The sequence below is a fragment of the Anoplopoma fimbria genome, chromosome 3 (genome assembly GCF_027596085.1).
Source record: "Anoplopoma fimbria isolate UVic2021 breed Golden Eagle Sablefish chromosome 3, Afim_UVic_2022, whole genome shotgun sequence".
Taxonomy (NCBI): domain Eukaryota; kingdom Metazoa; phylum Chordata; class Actinopteri; order Perciformes; family Anoplopomatidae; genus Anoplopoma; species Anoplopoma fimbria.
In genome coordinates this window covers 10,713,323-10,732,562 of record NC_072451.1, presented here as the reverse complement: position 1 = coordinate 10,732,562, position 19,240 = coordinate 10,713,323, and the positions used below count along the sequence as shown (strand labels likewise).

The window sequence follows — 19,240 nt, the reverse complement described above, 5'->3', positions numbered from 1 at the left end:
CAGTATTTAACACAACACCTGTGGGACACATTACAAACAGTGATTCTAGCTCCAAGCTCAGTTCACACTGATTCAAATGAACTAGTTCACATTCATGATACACAATTTTAAATTTTGAACTAATTTCGATTTCCAAAAATGAACTTGTTCTTCTGTTTTTTTCCTTTAAACTGGTGGAGTACCATGACGTTTAATTAGTCTTTGTTTGAGTCAAGTTTAACATTTTTCATCAGTCCAGTGGAAGTCAACACGTTTAATAGCTTGAAGCCATAGACGCAGCAGTTGTTTCAGTTTAACCAGCGATCATGTTCACTGGTCACTGAGCCTAATGCGTCCTCGGTGGCTCCTAGTGACGGCAGCTGTTAAAAACATCAACAGAAAATATAGGTGTCATCATCATTGTATTTTCATTTCATTTTTTTTCTTTCCAGTTGTTTAGTCTTCAGACCCGACCAACGCTGACTCAAGTGACATCCCTTGAGGACATGTATCAGACCTCACACAGCTCCCTCTGGAGACACTGACAACTTTTAAAACCATGGACTGTATATAAGAAGTGGAAGGCATTGCAACCAATGAATAGAAGTGACCATATTTGGAATGTGGAGGAGTGAAATAGAAACGCCGTATACAGCTCTGGTAGTGGTAGAGACCTGTCAATCACAGTGAGCCCGCCCTAAAGCATACCCTGCTTTATGGTCTATTTGACTCATAATTTACTAAATGAACATCATGCTGTATTGAAGAAGACTTGAAACTAGAGATTGAGACCATAAACTCATGTTTACAATGTTTACTGAGGGAATAAATCAAGAGAGAAGTAGAGTCATTTTCTCATAGACTTCTATACAACCAGAGGAGTCACCCCCTGATGGTCAGTAGAAATAATGCAAGTTTTAAGACACTCCCGCATGGGCTTCACTCAACAGAACCGGATGTTGCTGCCTGTTTAAAGCACATGCAGTCCTTTTTTAAAGCACCTATAAAGAAAACTCTAGCCATTTCCGCTTTCCACAACAAACACCACGTTCATCATAGAGTGAATGAAGGCAGTAATTGTTATTTTCCTCGGAGTGGCCTGTTTGTAATGCATTTTAAAAGTATGATGACTCAACAGCATCTTTTGTTGCCTTAAATAAAGTTTATTTTTCAGTGAAGAGAACATGGCTGGATGTCCTTACAAATTTGACAGTCAAATATGCAAAGAACAACTTAAAGCTGTATTTTGTTCAATAGCTAAACTTTTCTTTGTCCTTTATCTTCTAGGTAATGTTTCCTCTCGTTGATTTTTTTTCCTTTTTCATCATTCCCCAGCTCTTAAGATATATTTTCTGTTTTCCCCTGTAGGCAGAGAGCCTCAGCCCTAGGCGATCACAGGCTTCAGCGCTTGCTTAGAATATCACAGTATTTCAACGCACATGTCCATGCCTGATGACAAATAGTCCCACATCAGAGCGATTCTCTTTCTCCTCAGGCTCCATTTTAACCAAACATGAGCTTCCTCTCAGACTGTCTCCATTTCACTATGCAGATTATCCCTCAAGGCCGTTCCTTTGTTTCTTGGCTGTTGGTTTTGCCTAAATTGGCCTGTTGCTAATTTGCATGATTGTTCCAGATGAAAAATTCCCAATTTCAAGTGCATTTGTGGTCTAGTCTGCTCAACCTGTGGAATGGAATCTTCTTTTTTTAAAGTTTTTTATTTTCTTGGTCACATCTTATGTCATTCTTTGGATAAATTTAAATATACTTCGTGGGAACACCAGCTGTCACACATGTGTATGTAAACGGTTGTAACTGTAGTTATTTCATCTAGTGAACCCTATTTTGTCCATTAAAAATAGACAGTATCAGTTGTTCCCTACCATCGTTTGTCCAAGTCCTTATCACTCTCTTTTCCAGTCCTGAGACTGTTCCGACATGTACGTGTATATATATATATATGTGCAGCGGGTAAAATAAGTATTTAACATGTCACCATTTTTCTCAGTAAATATATTTCTTAAGATGCTATTGACATGAAATTTTCACCAGATGTCTGTAACAACCCAAGTAATCCACACATACAAAGAAAAACAAACAAATAAGTTCAGAAATTAAGTTATGTGTAATAAAATGGAATGACACAGGGAAAAAGTATTGAACACATGAAGAAAGGGAGGTGCAAAAAGGCATGGAAAGCCAAGACACAAGCTGAAATCTATCAGTAATTAGAAAGCAATCCTGCCCCTTGTCAGTGCAAATTAATATCAGCTGGTTCAGTCCCAACTGATGGCCTATAAAAAGGTGTCTCATTACCAAGGTGTCACACAAGAAACATCTCATGATGGGTAAAAGCAAAGAGCTCTCTCAAGACCTTTGCAACCTTATTGTTGCAAAACATACTGATGGCATTGGTTACAGAAGGATTTCTAAACTTCTGAATGTTCCAGTGAGCACTGTTGGGGCCATAATCCGGAAGTGGAAAGAACATAATTTCACCTTAAACCGGCCACGACCAGGTGCTCCTCGCAAGATTTCTGACAGAGGAGTGAAAAGAATTATCAGAAGAGTCGTCCAAGAGCCAAGGACCACTTGTGGAGAGCTTCAGAAAGACCTGGAATTAGCAGGTACAATTGTTTCAAAGAAAACAATAAGTAATGCACTCAACCGCCGGGCCTGTATGCACGCTCACCACGCAAGACTCCATTGCTGAAGAAAAAGCATGTTGAAGCTCGTTTAAAGTTTGCTGCACAACATTTAGACAAGTCTGTGAAATACTGGGAGATATAGTCTGGTCAGATGAGACCAAAACTGAACTCTTTGGATGCCATAATACACACCACGTTTGGAGGTCAAATGGGACTGCACATCACCCCAAAAACACCATACCAACAGTGAAGTTTGGAGGTGGGAACATCATGGTGTGGGGCTGTTTTTCAGCATACGGCACTGGCAAACTTCATATAATTGAAGGAAGGATGAATGGACCAGGATGATGAAGATGAAACGAGGGTGGACATTTCAGCAAGACAATGATCCAAACACACAGCCAAGGAAACTCTCAATTGGTTTCAGAGAAAGAAAATAAAGCTGCTAGAATGGCCCAGCCAATCACCTGACTTGAATCCAATAGAAAATCTATGGAAAGAACTAAAGATCAGAGTTCATAGAAGAGGCCCACACAACCTTCAAGATTTGCGGAAGAATGGGCCAAAATCACACCTGAGCAATGCATGCGACTAGTTTCTCCATACAGGAGGCATCTTGAAGCTGTCATTAACAACAAAAGGCTTTTGTACGAAGTATTAAATACATTTCAGTAAGCGTGTTCAATACTTTTTCCCTGTGTCATTCCATTTTATTACACATAACTTAATGTCTGAACTTATTTGTTTTGTTTTCTTTGTATGTATGGATTACTTGGGTTGTTACCGACATCTGGTGAACATTTCATGTCAATAGCACCTTTAGAAATATATTTACTGAGAAAGATGGTGATGTGTTCAATACTTATTTTACCCGCGGGATATGCACAGCCTTAGGATCATAACTTAGTATGGCTTGCCTTTACTTAAACACATAGTATCCATTCATATTTAGAAAACACAATATATAAACATACAGTTTGAACCCAGGCTTGAAGAAATGGCCGATTGAATCTCTGCCAAAGGCGATTCTGACTGCTCCGTCACCTTCCTTGTGTCTTTATCCTGTTAGCTCTGATCAACTGTGGAAGGATGTTCATCCAATAGTGAAAGTGGCTTGACGTCATTTCCCATGTCGGCTCCTATTGTGGCCTCAGCAAAGTCTCTTGTTGTGTAAGAGTGTGCGAGCTGTGACTCTTAGTTTCAGGTGAAGTCCAGAGTTCTCTTCGGGTGTTCCAGCTGTCAGTGAAGTATCCAAGCACACTTTAAAGTCACCAGGATGACCCCCTGTGAGATACTCCTCATAACCACTGTGCTCTACTCAGGTTCTTTGACCCAGGGACCAACAGTGAAGAAAAACACCAGCTCTCCAGTCCCAACATATAATAGATGCTTTTAAACCAGTGCCAACTCATTAAGTGGGTTAAAGTGGAACTCCAAATTTGATTTCACAAACGTGCTTAACATTTGGCTGGGGGAGAGTCCTTTACATGTTTAATCATGTATCAGAGTTTTTTTTTTGTTGCTGCGCTGTGTTGAATGATGTTAGAGGACCATCTGTGCTCCTGTCAGATGATGGCTGAGGGTCATTATTGTGCAAATTAAAGCGTTCGTTCTGCCAACGAGGTGTTCCTGTGTCAACGCTCCACCTCCACCAAATACTACATTGTCATAAAGCCTGTTAGACAAAATGTTATGTATGTATTTGTTTTTTACATATTCAAAAAAAAAATGAAAACCCTAACACAAATATTTTTATATTTCTAAATTTGAGAGCAGATGGGCACATACCTGCTGAAATATATGTGTGTATATAAATCATACACTATCTGGTCTTTTGCTTTCATTTCATCTCAGTCACTGTCCAAAAATAGAAAATGACAAATGTCGTAAGTGACTGAAGTTTAAACTGTGGCTCCACACACCAGAGGTGCACATTTAAAGTGCTGCTACCAGCTGAGCACAAGACGTGTCGCTCCGAAGGGGAAACAGCAGGAAATTGATGCTGCCAACAAACATGAAGGCCCAACAGTTTGATGTGTTTATCTGCAGATATGTGCCAGAGCTTTAGAGCGGGACAGCATGCAGGACCAACTGGGCCAACGGTTGAGCGGTGGTTGGGGATGTAGCAGCAGCGGAATGAAACACCAGCTTTTTGTTGTGAAGAGAGTTAATTAGTTTCCAATCCAAAGCTGGAAACAGAATGGGTCAGGAGAACATGCATGACAGAATGTCATCCATTCTAGCTCTGCTTTAAAGTCACACTCCCCCTGCCTGGTAGTGACGCCCCAGTGATGTCACTTTAGTCATTTCCTTGATGAAGCTCCTCCAATGCCACAGAAGACCCATTCATGTATCCAATCACAACGTATTTGACTATGCCTCTGTGTTGAATATGATTGTAATCTTTCAACACCTGGAAAGATGAATTTACTTACACATGTTTTTATTAATTTAAATGTTTCCGATTCCATAAAACTTTTCTAATGATATATTTCAAAATGCGCATAAAAATATGCAATGCTAACACAACTAGCGAGGCTTTATTTAAATCAATATAAAACATTTGATCGGTGGAGTTGGAGGATGTGTGTCATTACGGTAATGTGAGTGTGTGAGCAGGTTTAGTTCAACTGAAAAATACCTGAGCTCTGATTATTCGTTCAATGCTTAGGATTTCTTCACAGTGATTGAAGCTTTTGCCGGAAGAGAACAAAGATGTGCGTCTGGATATGTACAGTCAGGTCCATAAATATTTGGACATTGACACAATTTTCATCATTTTGGCTCTTTACACAACCACAATGGATTCGAAATGAAACAATCAAGATGTGCTTTGAGTGCAGACTTTCAGCTTCAATTTGAGGGTATTTACATCCAAATCAGGTGAACACTGTAGCAATTACAACAAATTATATACATGGTCCCCCCTTTTGAAGGGACCAAAAGTAATTGGACAAAGTAACATAATCATAAATCAAATTGTCACTTTTAATATTTGGTTGCAAATCCTTTGCAGTCAATGACAGCCTGAAGTCTGGAACCCATAGACATCCCCAGACGCTTGGTTTCATCCCTGGTGATGCTCTGCCAGGCCTCTACTACAACTAAAACATCTAAAAAAGCCTGTACAGTTCTGGAACAACATCCTATGGACAGATGAGACAAAGATCAACTTGTACCAGAATGATGGAAAGAGAAGAGTATGGAGAAGGAAAGGAACTGCTCATGATCCAAAGCATACCACCTCATCAGTGAAGCATGGTGGTGGTAGTGTTATGGCGTGGGCATGTATGGCTGCCAATGGAACTGGTTCCCTCGTATTTATTGATGATGTGACTGCTGACAAAAGCAGCAGGATGAATTCTGAAGTGTTTCGGGCAATATTATCTGCTCATATTCAGAGAAATGCTTCAAAACTCATTGGACGGCGCTTCACAGTGCAGATGGACAATGACCCGAAGCATACTGCAAACGCAACCAAAGAGTTTATCAAGGCAAAGAAGTGGAATGTTCTGCAATGGCCAAGTCAATCACCTGACCTGAATCCAATTGAGCATGCATTTCACTTGCTGAAGACAAAGCTGAAGGGAAACTGCCCGAGGAACAAGCAGGAACTGAAGACAGTTGCAGTAGAGGCCTGGCAGAGCATCACCAGGGATGAAACCAAGCGTCTGGGGATGTCTATGGGTTCCAGACTTCAGGCTGTCATTGACTGCAAAGGATTTGCAACCAAATATTAAAAGTGACAATTTGATTTTGATTATGTTACTTTGTCCAATTACTTTTGGCCCCTTCAAAAAGGGGGACCATGTATATAATTTGTTGTAATTGCTAGTGTTTACCTGATTTAGATGTAAATACCCTCAAATTAAAGCTGAAAGTCTGCACTCAAAGCACATCTTGATTGTGTCATTTCAAATCCATTGTGGTTGTGTACAGAGCCAAAATTATGAAAATTGTGTCAATGTCCAAATATTTATAGACCTGACTGTAGCTCTCCTCTCACTGTGGTTAGTTAAACTGAGAAAATCAAGGAGCAGAATGGCTCAAACAGCCTCACATCACATCCAGCCGACCCACGGTTCACAGTCACCACAGTTTATGTAAGCAGCCTCCACAAGGAGCTGGGAGCTGGTGCTTTGGGGGGGGCTCTGAGAGATTTGTGCATCAACGCTGAATAGTCAAAGAAAGAATTACATTAAATAATCCATTATTTTACCAGCCTTAATGTTAAATGTTTTAAAGATGGGTAAAGTTGACCTAAGATTTATTTTACTATGAACTTTATAGTTCTAATTGTGGCATTTAGACAATTTTTCTCGATTACGCACTGGAGCCGTACTTATCATAGCCCCTCCTCTACCACTATAACAACTAGAGCACATAGCATCAGAGGTTCTGCTGCTCAGTCAAGAGTTACAACACTGCTATTCCCTTTACTTCGGCCATTCCTAAGGCCATTCCTAAGGCCATTCTTTTTAGGATCTCCAATAAACAACTACAAAATATCTCTGCACTTTTAGATAAGGCAGGTCTGAAAGTAACTGCAGCAGAACTATTGTTAATTTTCAAGGTTGTATTTTTAATAATCAGCTCTTGTGAGAAGCTGCTGCTCAAAATAAGCTTATTAAGGTTATATTTCAATAACCCCCCTCTGCACATCTGGACGCGCAGCACATTTTCAAAATCTCAAAATGTTTTGCTGATGGATAGATGGCGTCCTACTAAATTATTAGTCATTCCAACCGTGGAAGAATGGGTTAAATGAAATAGGGTAATAAGTAGTTTTGCAAATTTGTAAGACAAAACATAGAAGCATCAAACCAACAAGTAGATTCAACGTATAGGATACTCTTACTGGGGCAACTTTTCCAGGTACACCATTGAGAGTATAACCTGACCGGCTGCATCATCACAGGTTGGCTGTAGCACCACCCTCAACTGCAACTTAAATTTATTTGTTTAAAAAGCACCTTTAAAAACAGAGTTTACAAAGCTTTGACTGACAAAAGCAAGGCAATAAAACAACAGAAAGCTCAACAGTGATGAAATAGTACAATAGATTAAACATAAAACTAATTGATATGATCATATAAAATTTGAATAAAAAGCCAGTCTGTAGAATTGTAATTTCTTAAGAGGTGAGAACCGCACAGCACATCATCCACAGAGCTGCCATCATGGAGAACATGGGGCAGCTGTGGCACATGAGGTAGAGCGCTTGCCCTGCAACCACAAGGTCGGTGGTTCGAACCCCTCCACAGGCAACATGCCGAGGTGTCCTTGAGTGAGACACCTAACCCTAACCCTGAAATTGCTCCCCGGGTGCTTCATTGCAGCCCACTGCTCCTCCAGGATGGGTCAAATGCAGAGAACTGAATTTCCCCATTGTGGGACTAATAAAGTCTTAATTATTATTCACCCAGTGTAGAAAGACACCAAAGCCTACATACGTAATATATTATAACATATTACCCCTCATTAGGGAAATACATTAACTAATCCCTGATCACATTTAGTTCATTAATATAATGTTAAACTTTTACATTGCACTATTTTATCTCTTCTTTTTACCTTTTTTTTCATTTGCATAATTTTCTTAATATTTAATGAGCATTGTTGGAGAGAGCCTCACATTTAAAGTGTATGGCTGCAACCTCGTAAAGCTGGTGGTTTTGAATATACTGCACCACAGATGATTAGCCTAATATGCTGAAGTCTCATATTATCTTCAGCTGTGCTGTCACCCAGAATCAGGACTGTGGATTTTATCCAATCTTTGGACGGGACGGGAGCTCTGTAAAGCCCGGATGGGGAGGATGAAGGATGGGGCTTCAGCCACCTATAGCTCTGTCAGTGTAAATACGGGCATTTGACTACACTGAATTAAAGAGGTATCTGCTTGATTGACAGGTGTCTCTGTCCATTGCAGTCAGCCAGGGTGATTGTCACTATAGCTCATCCCATTTTTTGGCTTCAGTAAATGACATTATCCATTGTTGACCTGATTGTTATCACTTTATGTGTATGTTAATCCACTTATGGCTCAAGCTTTAAGTATATCAGGGGCCAAACATCGGCTGTCAACCATTCTGAAAATGATCCATTGACGGATAGAAAGCCTGCCATCTGTGTAGCCGGGCTCAGCGCTCCCGACGTCCGCTAGAGGGCAGCACTGAGGCGGCAGGCTGGTGACAGAGGAGCCGGGCAGGCTGGAGCGCCGCTGCGCCCGGTTAGAGCAGACACACAGCAGTGGAGATAGCTGGTGGAGGGAGAAGAAGGCTGCCTCATGCCGCCGGGGTTTACCGGGAATTAATCACCTGACGTCCAGCGGAAAGAGAGGAATTATTTTAACACGAAACAAAAAAAATGCATCTTTTGGAGATTTGGATGCTGATGGCGGCTCTGCAGGTAAAAAAAAAATAATAATTTGCACCGACCAGCTCCGTTCGGCGGAGGCTGCCGCGGGACACAGCGGAGACAATGCGTCTGATGTAGCTTGCTTCATGCTTAGTACATTTTTTTTAAGTCGTTTTGTTTTTTGTGCCAGAGCTACTGGCAGTACAATGCTGCTGATCCCAGACCTGCTCCCGTTTTCCGCTGCACGCTGAGTAATTTATCAAACAAACAAGAGGGACGCGTTGGAGCCGGATGGGTCCTCTGCATGATCAAACCAAATGCGGCTGTTTAGGAGGGAGGTGTGGGGAGAGGGAATAACCGCTAACGAACGTCCACCGTCCCTCTGATGACAGCGTGTCATCCCGTCTCATCCGTGGCTCAATTCTCGGTGCTTTTCGGCTCGAATCAGGTGCTTGACTTTGTTGGTCGGGCTGTAGTCCAGTGTAGCCCGATTGAATCAATCCCCCAGACGCGTATGATTCTCGCGGTGAGCGCACGCCAATCTCCATTTAAAAAAAAAAAATATTTTTATTTATTTTTTTATAACGTTAACCGGGCACACGGTGTTGGAGCAGGACGTTTTATGAGTCGTGTCTGTTCTTCCATTGGGCGTCCTGTCTAGTTCATAGTGCGTGCTGCGTATAATATTTCCTCAGTAAATGTAGACATTCGGCCCCCCAAAAACCCTGCTACCCACACATACTGTTCTATGCTACCGTCCAGCTGTACTTCTGTATTGGCCCCTGGGCTGTGTGCGTCGTGGTGATGTGAACATACATGTGAAAGTGGACATGGTGTGATTTGAGATGAACTCTTGCACCACAACACAATTTTTGTCACGTTTACAATCGTTTTACATGCAATTAGAGTTTGGCATGCAGGCTGAGAACAGGACACGGGGACAGTCACACTGAATAACATGGCACTTCATAAACATGTATTTAGCTAAACATGTTTTGCTAATACTCTGGCTTTAAAAAGTGGCCAGTAACAATGTTATGGGGGACAGTTCAGCACCAAAACCAAAAATACATATTATTACATACATATGAGAAACTCAGCGTCAATGTCTCTTTACAGAAATCTGGACCAGGTTACTGTAATAACACACCCTGTTGAGCCGTTTGATGTAGGAGCTATATGTACATTCATATAGTCCCGTTATATCTGAGACAAGGATAATATATCTGCGGCTGCTAGCTTTAACACTCCCCATCTCACACCAAAATAATTTAGAATATAATGACAAAATGTAAATTTTGATTTTAGGTTGACTGTCTCTTTAAGGAGGCATTATTCGTGTTTATCCAGAAAACACAGCCAGCAAAAAAAAAACATGGAGTGTGTAAATGCCCCTCAAGCAGGATCCAATGTCGACGGGAAAAGATGTGATCCACACTTTGTGGAGAAATCAATAGAGAGGCCAGCTGTGCCAGGAGGGGGTCAAAGGTCAGGTCCTAAAAAAATCCCATCACCAATGCCCTACTATACCTCCAAAACAGCAAGGTCAGCAGTCTCACAGGCTTACCTTCAAAACATTTATCTTTTTAGCTTTTTTAAATGGCTTTGGTCATACGTTTTACATGTGTACCTGGAGGCATCTTTCCTGTATGCTACTGTATCTGGTTTTGGCATGAATGCATATCAGGTGTTGTGATATAGTTAATGATTTAGTTCCACTTATCTCTGTAGCTCACTGTTTACTGAGATAGCCTAAATCAGTGAACAGCAACGGGCAGAGCTTTCGTAAGATAACACTTCCCTGTTTCCCAAAGCCTTTAGTTAAATCAAGGGAAGATAATGGAAGTTGATTAAGTTTGATGTTTACTATCCTCCCTTCTGATCATGACCCCTTGTCTGGTGACCTTTTCCCCCAAAGGAGCGGTTATTCAAACGTTTGTCATTTGTGAATCCTGTACTTGATGATTATATTGATGCAGATTTATTTTGACCCAAGAAAAGTGCCATTCATTTGTCTCACTGGAAAAGTTATAGAAAAACCTTTTACTTCTATATAATACGAATGCTGGAATTGATAAGCCAAATAATTGAACAGATTAGGTCTGGGAAAAGCAGCTGGACCAGATGTCCAGGTGGGTTTAACTCACCGCCTGCATCGTAGAAAACCGTCCTTTATGGTTGGAAAGAAAATCTGAAGAACTCTTGGCTCCCTCTGCTTCATGTAGTAGTCGATCAACGAGTCATAAATCACCATCAATTCTGATACTAGGAGATCAGCATGAGGAGTAGGTTTGTATTTATTTTCCCAAGAAGGAATCCACCCACTTAGCTCTGAGTGCAGAATTAGCAATTAGCACCAGGCACTTCTGAAAAGAGAAGCCAATGCTGAAGTGCCTTTAACCTGCATTCTCTGTAATGTCCATCAGGGGGACAGCAAAGAACAGTCTGGTTGTATAGAAGTCTATGAGAAAATGACTCTACTTCTCTCTTGATTTATTACCTTAGTAAACATGAGTTTATGGTCTCAATCTCTAGTTTCAAGTCTTCTTCAATACAGCATGATGTTCATTTAGTAAATGATGGTCCATTTAGAGTCAAATAGACCATAAAGCAGAGTATGCTTTAGGGAGGGACTACCTTGTAATTGTCCGTGTTTCCATCTTTCACTGTGTGATTTTAGTTCATGAAAGTTAATTGTAACAATTTGGTCACCTAATAATGTCTTATTCAGCAATATGTTGTACTTTTCTACTCTCTCTCAAGTCACTTGTGGTTGAGAAAACAACCAAGTTGGCAATGGTAAAATGTGTTCCCATGTGCTTCAATGGTTTTGTGTTAGCGTTGTCACGGCTATAGCTACCGTTTCTCACTGGAATATGTCATATTTGCAAATCAAATGATTTGCATTATAAATGATCTTCGTTTGTTTTAGATTTACTAGAGGAAATTAATGTGATCATTGGCAGCATCTATAAGGAAGATTGTAGATTGCGACCAACTGAAACTTCTCCAGCATGCAAAGCAAGAAGAAAGTCACTGTCTAGAGTCCATGTTTGGTTTGTCCATTCTGTTCTACTGTAGAAACATTGTGGGTCAACATGGCAGACTCCTTAAAAAGGACCCACTCTCTATGTAGATTGGAAGGACTCATTCTAAGCTAAAGAGATCACAACAATTCTTATTTTCAGTTGATGGATATGAATTTTATATTAAATTTCTTATTTTTTGGGCTTTTTCTCCTATTTTTAAATTTTTTAACAAAATAGAACAGTCCCTGACACGAGAACTCAAAAACAAGGACCATGATAAAAATAAAAGCAATAATAGTAGTAATAATAATTAAGCAAGTAATGAATATGAAAATATTCAATTTATTTAATTTTACATTTTTATATTTCTATTTTTAAATTGTCTTATACTATTGCACTGTCTTTACTGTTTAATCTTTTTCTGAAAAACAGCGATGGACATTTTTTCTACTTTCTGACATTTTATGCCTTAACAATGGAAAAAAAAATGGGAATAATTGTTAGTTTCAAACTAAATTTTAAAAACACAATAGTTCCTTTACCACATATGTAAAATGATGACTTACTCCTCAATAATAGAACTAAATGTAGCAAAAACAGAGTAATAGTTAAGTCAAATAGTCTTTAATTACAGCCCTAATTATAGTACATGCAAGTCATCGTGAGTGTCAGTGTCACAAACTTATAACAGTATACAAACTGTTCTCTCAGGGTTTAGATCCCACGGTGTGTCTACTCTATCAGCTGAACCAGGTGAGAGTTCATGTCACGATTCTCATGTGCGCTCATCATGCACGTGACAACCCGTTTATTCTCCTACCAGAGCGGGTGCTGCTTGGTGGGAGCCTGGCCTCTAAAGAGAAGGTCAGGCCGGATGTTAAACTCTGTTATCAGTGTGTCCACACATGATACACAGAGGAAAGGCTTTGTCTCCTCACTACTTTGGATGGAACCACTGTGTGGTGGATCCAACAGTACGTGGCGTGAGATCGACAGCTTATGGTGAAGATCACACTGGATCCTCGTCGCGTTGGACTTTCTCCCAGGAGCCCTTTGTTCATGTCCTGTGTGAAACCAAAAGCGTACTTATTTTAACCAAACCTAACCAAGAAGTTCTGTTGCCTAAACTTAATTGAGAATGACGTTTCAAAACAACAAAAGTTTAAGCGGTGGAAACGTAGTGTGTTGACATGTAATACATCTTTGGTTCAGAAGTAAAGATTCAAAGTTTTGTGGTTTGCAGAAATGTCAAATGTTTTATTCTGGTGACGCGGTTGGAGTGTGCCTGCTTACATGACTCCACTTCAACCTTATTTGAAACAGGTCCCTTAATCACACCGCACCAGGCTGGCGAAACTCTATCAAACTGTGGGCTAGGTAACGCTGATCAGATAAGAACCAGATTCTGTTTCAGTATTGCCGATTTCTCTCCTCTAATGCTTTCTGGAACATATTTTAGTGTAAGGTTTAGCCGTAAAATGAGAAAGTTTGTGACCCGGCTGCCATGTTGGAACCAATCGAGAGAAAACCAAGCGAAGCCCACCGGTCGCAGTAATACAACTCTCTTCATCATTAATCATAAAAGTGATGCTGAATCCACTATATGGTTTGATTTTCTTTCTCAGGCAAAAACAAGGCTAGAACAAGGGTGTTTGTTTTATCAGCTAATCTGTTAATTACGTTCCCAAAAACAGGAAATATCAGAAAGTAGTCATAAATGCCCATTTCACAAATTTAGTAGTACATTTTATATGATATAAAATAATGAAAATTATGTGCACAGATTGTAAAGCCCTCTGAGGCAAATTTGTAATTTGTGATTCTGGGCTATACAAAATAAACTGAATTGAATTGAATTGAATTGAATTGAATTGAAAAGTAGCAATTTAATATTTTAATTACTACATTATTGTTTCAATTATTCCTGAGTATCTGCTAAATGAACTTGTGGTGTTGTTTTCAAATACTACTTTAAAGCTCAACAGTAAATTTTCAAGCTTTCCTTTTAAAGTCAGAATTTACCTCTGGGTTCCTTTCCCGCTTTTTTCCCCCTGTTCACTGCCTGCCCTCTAAATGTCCCGCTGAAGCCTGTGCAGCGTCACGCAGAAGCACAGCATCCGACCAGAGCCGTACTTAAGTGTTTTTCTTCCCCATTCCTTCTGCTAATAGGGGGGAGAGATGAAAGCCAGACGTGCTAAATCCCCCATCTCTCCCCTCTCTCTCCCCTTCCTCTCCCAAACATGTCAGGATGGGCAGACGTGAGGGTTTAAAGTTTTTAGGTTAAGTGGAAGCGAATCACATCACCCCCCTCTTTGCTTCATTACTTTAATCACTGAAGAGCACCCCCTACGCACCAACACACACACACACACACACACACACACACACACACACACACACACACACACACACACACACACACACACACACACACACACGCTAACAAACTGCAACAGATGCCTTTATGAGGAGCGGGAATGTGTGTGTGTGTGTGCGTGACGGGAGGTAGAGCGGGGGTTATGTCAGGCCTGGGCTCAAACAACGCAAGAGACAGAAGTCTAGACGCTAATTATCATCAAAATGAATTGACCCAGTTGTGTGCTGCTCCTCGAGGTGATTAATAACGCTCTCCTGGTTCGGAACACCATACTGGATTTTTTATTTCCCCTTTGACGCACAACATTTCTTCTTCTGTGGCAAAGTTTGCACAACAAAACAGCCACAAAGAAAATGTAGCAAACTAAATCAGCGGTCTGTGCTAATTGTTTCTGTCCTTGTTCTGTTTACCCGCGATGATATTCAGCCCTTAACAATGAAATCAGTTCACAAGGCTTCAATCAGAGACCTTGGCTTGATTAAAAAAAAAAAAAAAAGTATTGTATTATTGGCTTTACATTTTTTCAAGCTTACAAAAAGAGGTTTCAAAGATCCAAAATGCATTCAAATACCAGAATATTTTCTGAATTCCCCTCTCACGTCTCCACTCTCTCCTCTTCCAGCTCGTTCCTCTGGGCCAAGGGGCCGAGCCATCGCCGTCCAGCGAGCAGGGGTCGGTACCGTGCACAAGGGGCTTCACTCAGGAGGAGTACGTCATCGAAGCGGACCGGGAGCTGGCCAAGGGACAGGCCGTCTTCAACGGTCAGTACACACACACACACACACACACACACACACACACACACACACACACACACACACACACACACACACACACACACACTAACTCAGAATGGGGACGGCTCCAGTAATAATCCCCTGCTGTTGGGTGGGGGTTGTTTAAGAGTCCTCCTGATATCTGAACCATAATGGAGCCTGAAGAGGACTGAGTTTGTCGAGACTGAGTGAGGAGGATTAGACTGATACGCTGGATGTGGTCAGGTCTGCGTTGACCTGATTACTACACTTTAGATAACTGTGATTATCAAGTTTCTGTCTTCTTCTCTTGAAAATAAAGTAAATGGTTGGATTGTTTGGTCCAACAAATATAATGAGTGAGATCGCACAGATCTTTAATCAAAAAAAACAAACACCAGTTTAGAGGAAAATGAACATCTAAATGGATTCTTCCCCAGTTGACTGCAGGCCTTCAAAAACAAATCACTGCAGCGATCCATTGACGTGGTAACGGACCGTGGTTCACAGGAAGGACCAGGATCAATCAGCTTCTGTGCTGCGTGTCGGGGTGCGGGGGGTGATCAGTGTCGTTGACTGGGCCTCGGGTATCAGCAGCAGGCTGATCAATGAACAGTGCATGTCTGTAGATAGGCTGACTAAAGGCTCCTCCTCTCTGGTGATGACGCTGGTTTGAGTTCCTCTGACAGAAACCGTTTGGATTTTAATGACCCTGAGGCCATTTTTCCTTTTTGAATTCTTTATTGTGTCATTAACACATGCCAGGAATTTGACTCAGGATTTTGTTGCTGTCATTGTACATACACAGAAATAGAAATACAGATAAAAACAAGGACAACAAACTCTGAACAAGAGTAAGGAAAGATGATGAACGTACGAAAAGTATTTAGACAAAACAACAGGGAACAACATAATATGATGTCTGTGAGTCATACGGTTTCTGTAAATGGTCAACAATAATACCGAAGTGCAAATATGCTGGAATAAATATCTAATGTTTAATGTAACAGGGTTATAGTTAGGGCTGGGTGACATGGATTAATTCTTCTTGTTAAAGGTAATTTCATATCTCCATAATGATAAATATTACCACATAGCATATTATATAGCATAATAAACTGTCTTAATAAAATAACTAAAAATGTCATGTTGTAAACTCTGTTGTGTAATTTAATACTTGACAAATGGAAAGTATGGAGTAATTTCCCAATGTATTAATAACTTTAGAGTACAATGAACATAGCCGTTTCAAATAAAATGATAGAAACAAAATGAATAAAATATTTCCAGCTGTACACTGACTATGTGTACAGACATGCACACAAAGGCAGAGTAACCGGATTAAGACAATAGTTTGTTTCAATCACACTTTTTATATCAGATTTTCTGATAAATTTGAGTCAGTATATGCATTTTATTATCACTTACACAACGTAACTGTGTCATGATGTCTGGATGCATCATGACATGATTCCACTGAGCGACGATAAATCCTCATATTGAATCATCATCCAGCCTTAGACCTAGGTGGATATGCACATGATATGTATACACCTGTTCACAGTCTACTCAGTATACACTGCACAGCTGATAAGATTCATATTTGACAGTGATATGTGAACGTTAAAAATGTAGCTTATGTTTAGCAATAAATGATCAGATACACAGGATGGTTGGCACCAAGGATTTTTCTCTGCAGGCCTGTCTGTTGTAGTCTGTTCCTCTCCTGTTAGTTGGGCGGAGCCAAACCACACAGTGATGGATGAGTAGAGAACAGACTGGACAGGAAGTACATCCTCTGCTGGGCCTTTTTTTACTGACGTGTCTAAATCATAGAAACCCCAACGCTTCCACAGAACTCCACGGTCATCTCCACAGTTTTTAAAGCGTTCAGCCCCGGGTTGTTCTGACCACACCAGACGACGCCCGTCACATTTGTGTGGGTGTTCACATTCTAAGGAAACCATCTTGCACAGATTTTAATATTTAGTAGGAGATAAACCTAGATATAGTTTTGGATGTGGTTAAAAACATGTTCTACAGAGGGTAATCAGTATTCAGACTAATCTGTGTGTGTCTCTGGTGTCTCCATGTGTCTGTCCTGGCGGTCATGTGTGTTATCAGTCCATATCGCCACACCAACGTTAGCTGCTCAGGAACAACATCTGCTACTGATGTCTGTAAATTAGCATGTTGCACTGAAAGCGTTCTGCCTTTCTAACACCAGTGGAGGGGAATCGTAGGCCGAGTGCACACAGTTCAGATCCACTCCGCTGCCATGACGGGTTTGTGTCGGGGCCTTTTGGATTTGGAGGGGTTGCCAGTTTGAACCCCGGGACTGTACTTCTGCTGCCCAGATGCTCTGCTGTGTAACAGAAGGAGCCTGTGGTCGTTTCAGGGCAGCTAACCAGCGTGAGTGTGTGAAAGTTTATGAATATGAAGCAGGCTTTTGCTGTCTGGAGAAATAAAAGGTCAGATGGTTCCATTTCATCTGTTGGACTGGAATCTGTTCTTTACTGCTTTTGCGATTTTATTCTGAAAGAATGCGTGAAACAGAGATGACCAGCAGAACAGAGTACCAGGAAAATGACTCAGGGTTGAGAATGTGTGTGTGTGTGTGTGTGTGTGTGTGTGTGTGTGTGTGCGTGTGCGTGTGCGTGTGACATCACATGTTTGTGTGCTCCAGTGGAGCTGTATGAGCTCTGAGAAGTGTAACAAGGCATCAGTGACTGGAGCTGACGGAGCGGCGAGGAGAGCGAGTGTTTCAGTGTGTGGTGATGCTCGTGGTGTGTGTGTGTGAGAGTGTGTATGTGCGCCAGTGTTTGTAGGTGAAGGGGGGGCTATGTTGTTTATACAGTCAGTGTAACAAATACTAATTTGCTACATCATTTGTGCAGCCGGGGCTGCTGGGAAGATGAAGAGAGAAAGATTTAGTGTTGTTGTTGGTTATTGTCTGTCTTCCCACATCTCAAACTGTTCACCGTCAAAAACTTCCAAACTGTTTTGCTCATCCGTATGAAGCCAAAAAAAAAAAAAAATCACAATAAGGTGTCCTGGAAAATAATGAGTTTTGGCAGAGACAAAGAACACTGCCTGCTTTGTTTCACTGTGCTGAAGTGTTCCGCCATACTTTCTTTATAAATGGTCGGGTTGACACTTTTACACTGAAATAATTTAAATTATAAAAAAATATTAATGATGGTTAGAATTATTCCTATTAGCTAATTAGTCCAAAAATAACATTATACCTACATACCAATTCCAGTTTGCACCATGGTGAAATAGAGAAAAATCTGCTGAAGTATTGTAATTGATGAAAATATTTCATTGTAACTGTGTTTTTTTTCTCCCCCAGGAGTAAGCCTATAGGGAGATAATGCGTTTAGTTGTGTTTGTGTATCTGTCCATCTGTCTGTGTCACACATCCTACTAAACCCATCAGCCTTATATTATTGTGCTTATTTATGACTGAATACTCATGGAGCTATCATATTTGCCGTGATTCAAAAATGTTTAAATAAACATATTAAATTGACTGTTTTATACCGTCCCTGTAGCAGGCTCCTCACTCATCTTAATTGGTCGGTAGAGACCTCAAGTGATCAACAACTGCTTCAGAAGCAAAAGGCATTACTGGCAATCTGCTAGACTAAAAACAAGCCCGACTAGTCTGTAGCAGGCCACATGTTGGTCTTTGTAGGGGCTCAACAACATTCATAGAAAAGTTTGGTCTCATTTAGAAGTGGAGCGTCTGCAGATTAATTGAATACCCCATATGTTATGGTCCACTAAAGTTAGACACCATAGTAGATGAATAAATCCCTGTCTTTGTTATTTCGGCCTCCATCTTGACTGAAAGGGAGCCAGTAGGAATAATTGAGATTCAACTCTTGTTTTTCAAGATTATGTTTGCCACAATTTAGTGATAAACTGACTTTTTACAGAAAATAATGTTTTGAACATGTTAAATTGGCTAAAGATGCACTGATACTGATAGTGGATATCGGTTTGATACAAACTGAAATAGCTAGATCAGGTATCAGTGACAATGGGCTGATCTGGTATCAGATACCATTGTTTTAATAAATAACT

At 40.6% G+C, this 19,240-nt stretch overlaps 1 protein-coding gene across 1 annotated transcript in view; it reads left to right on the top strand.

Moving 5' to 3' along the window:
- The first annotated feature begins 8,786 nt into the window (after window positions 1-8,786).
- Window positions 8,787-19,240, top strand: part of LOC129111926 (cadherin-2-like) — an 89,634-nt gene continuing 79,180 nt past the window's right edge. The window contains exons 1-2 of the mRNA XM_054624091.1: window positions 8,787-9,038; window positions 15,016-15,154. Of these exons, the coding sequence (XP_054480066.1) occupies window positions 8,997-9,038; window positions 15,016-15,154 (181 nt within the window). The 5' untranslated portion in view covers window positions 8,787-8,996. The remainder of the gene's footprint in view (window positions 9,039-15,015; window positions 15,155-19,240) is intronic.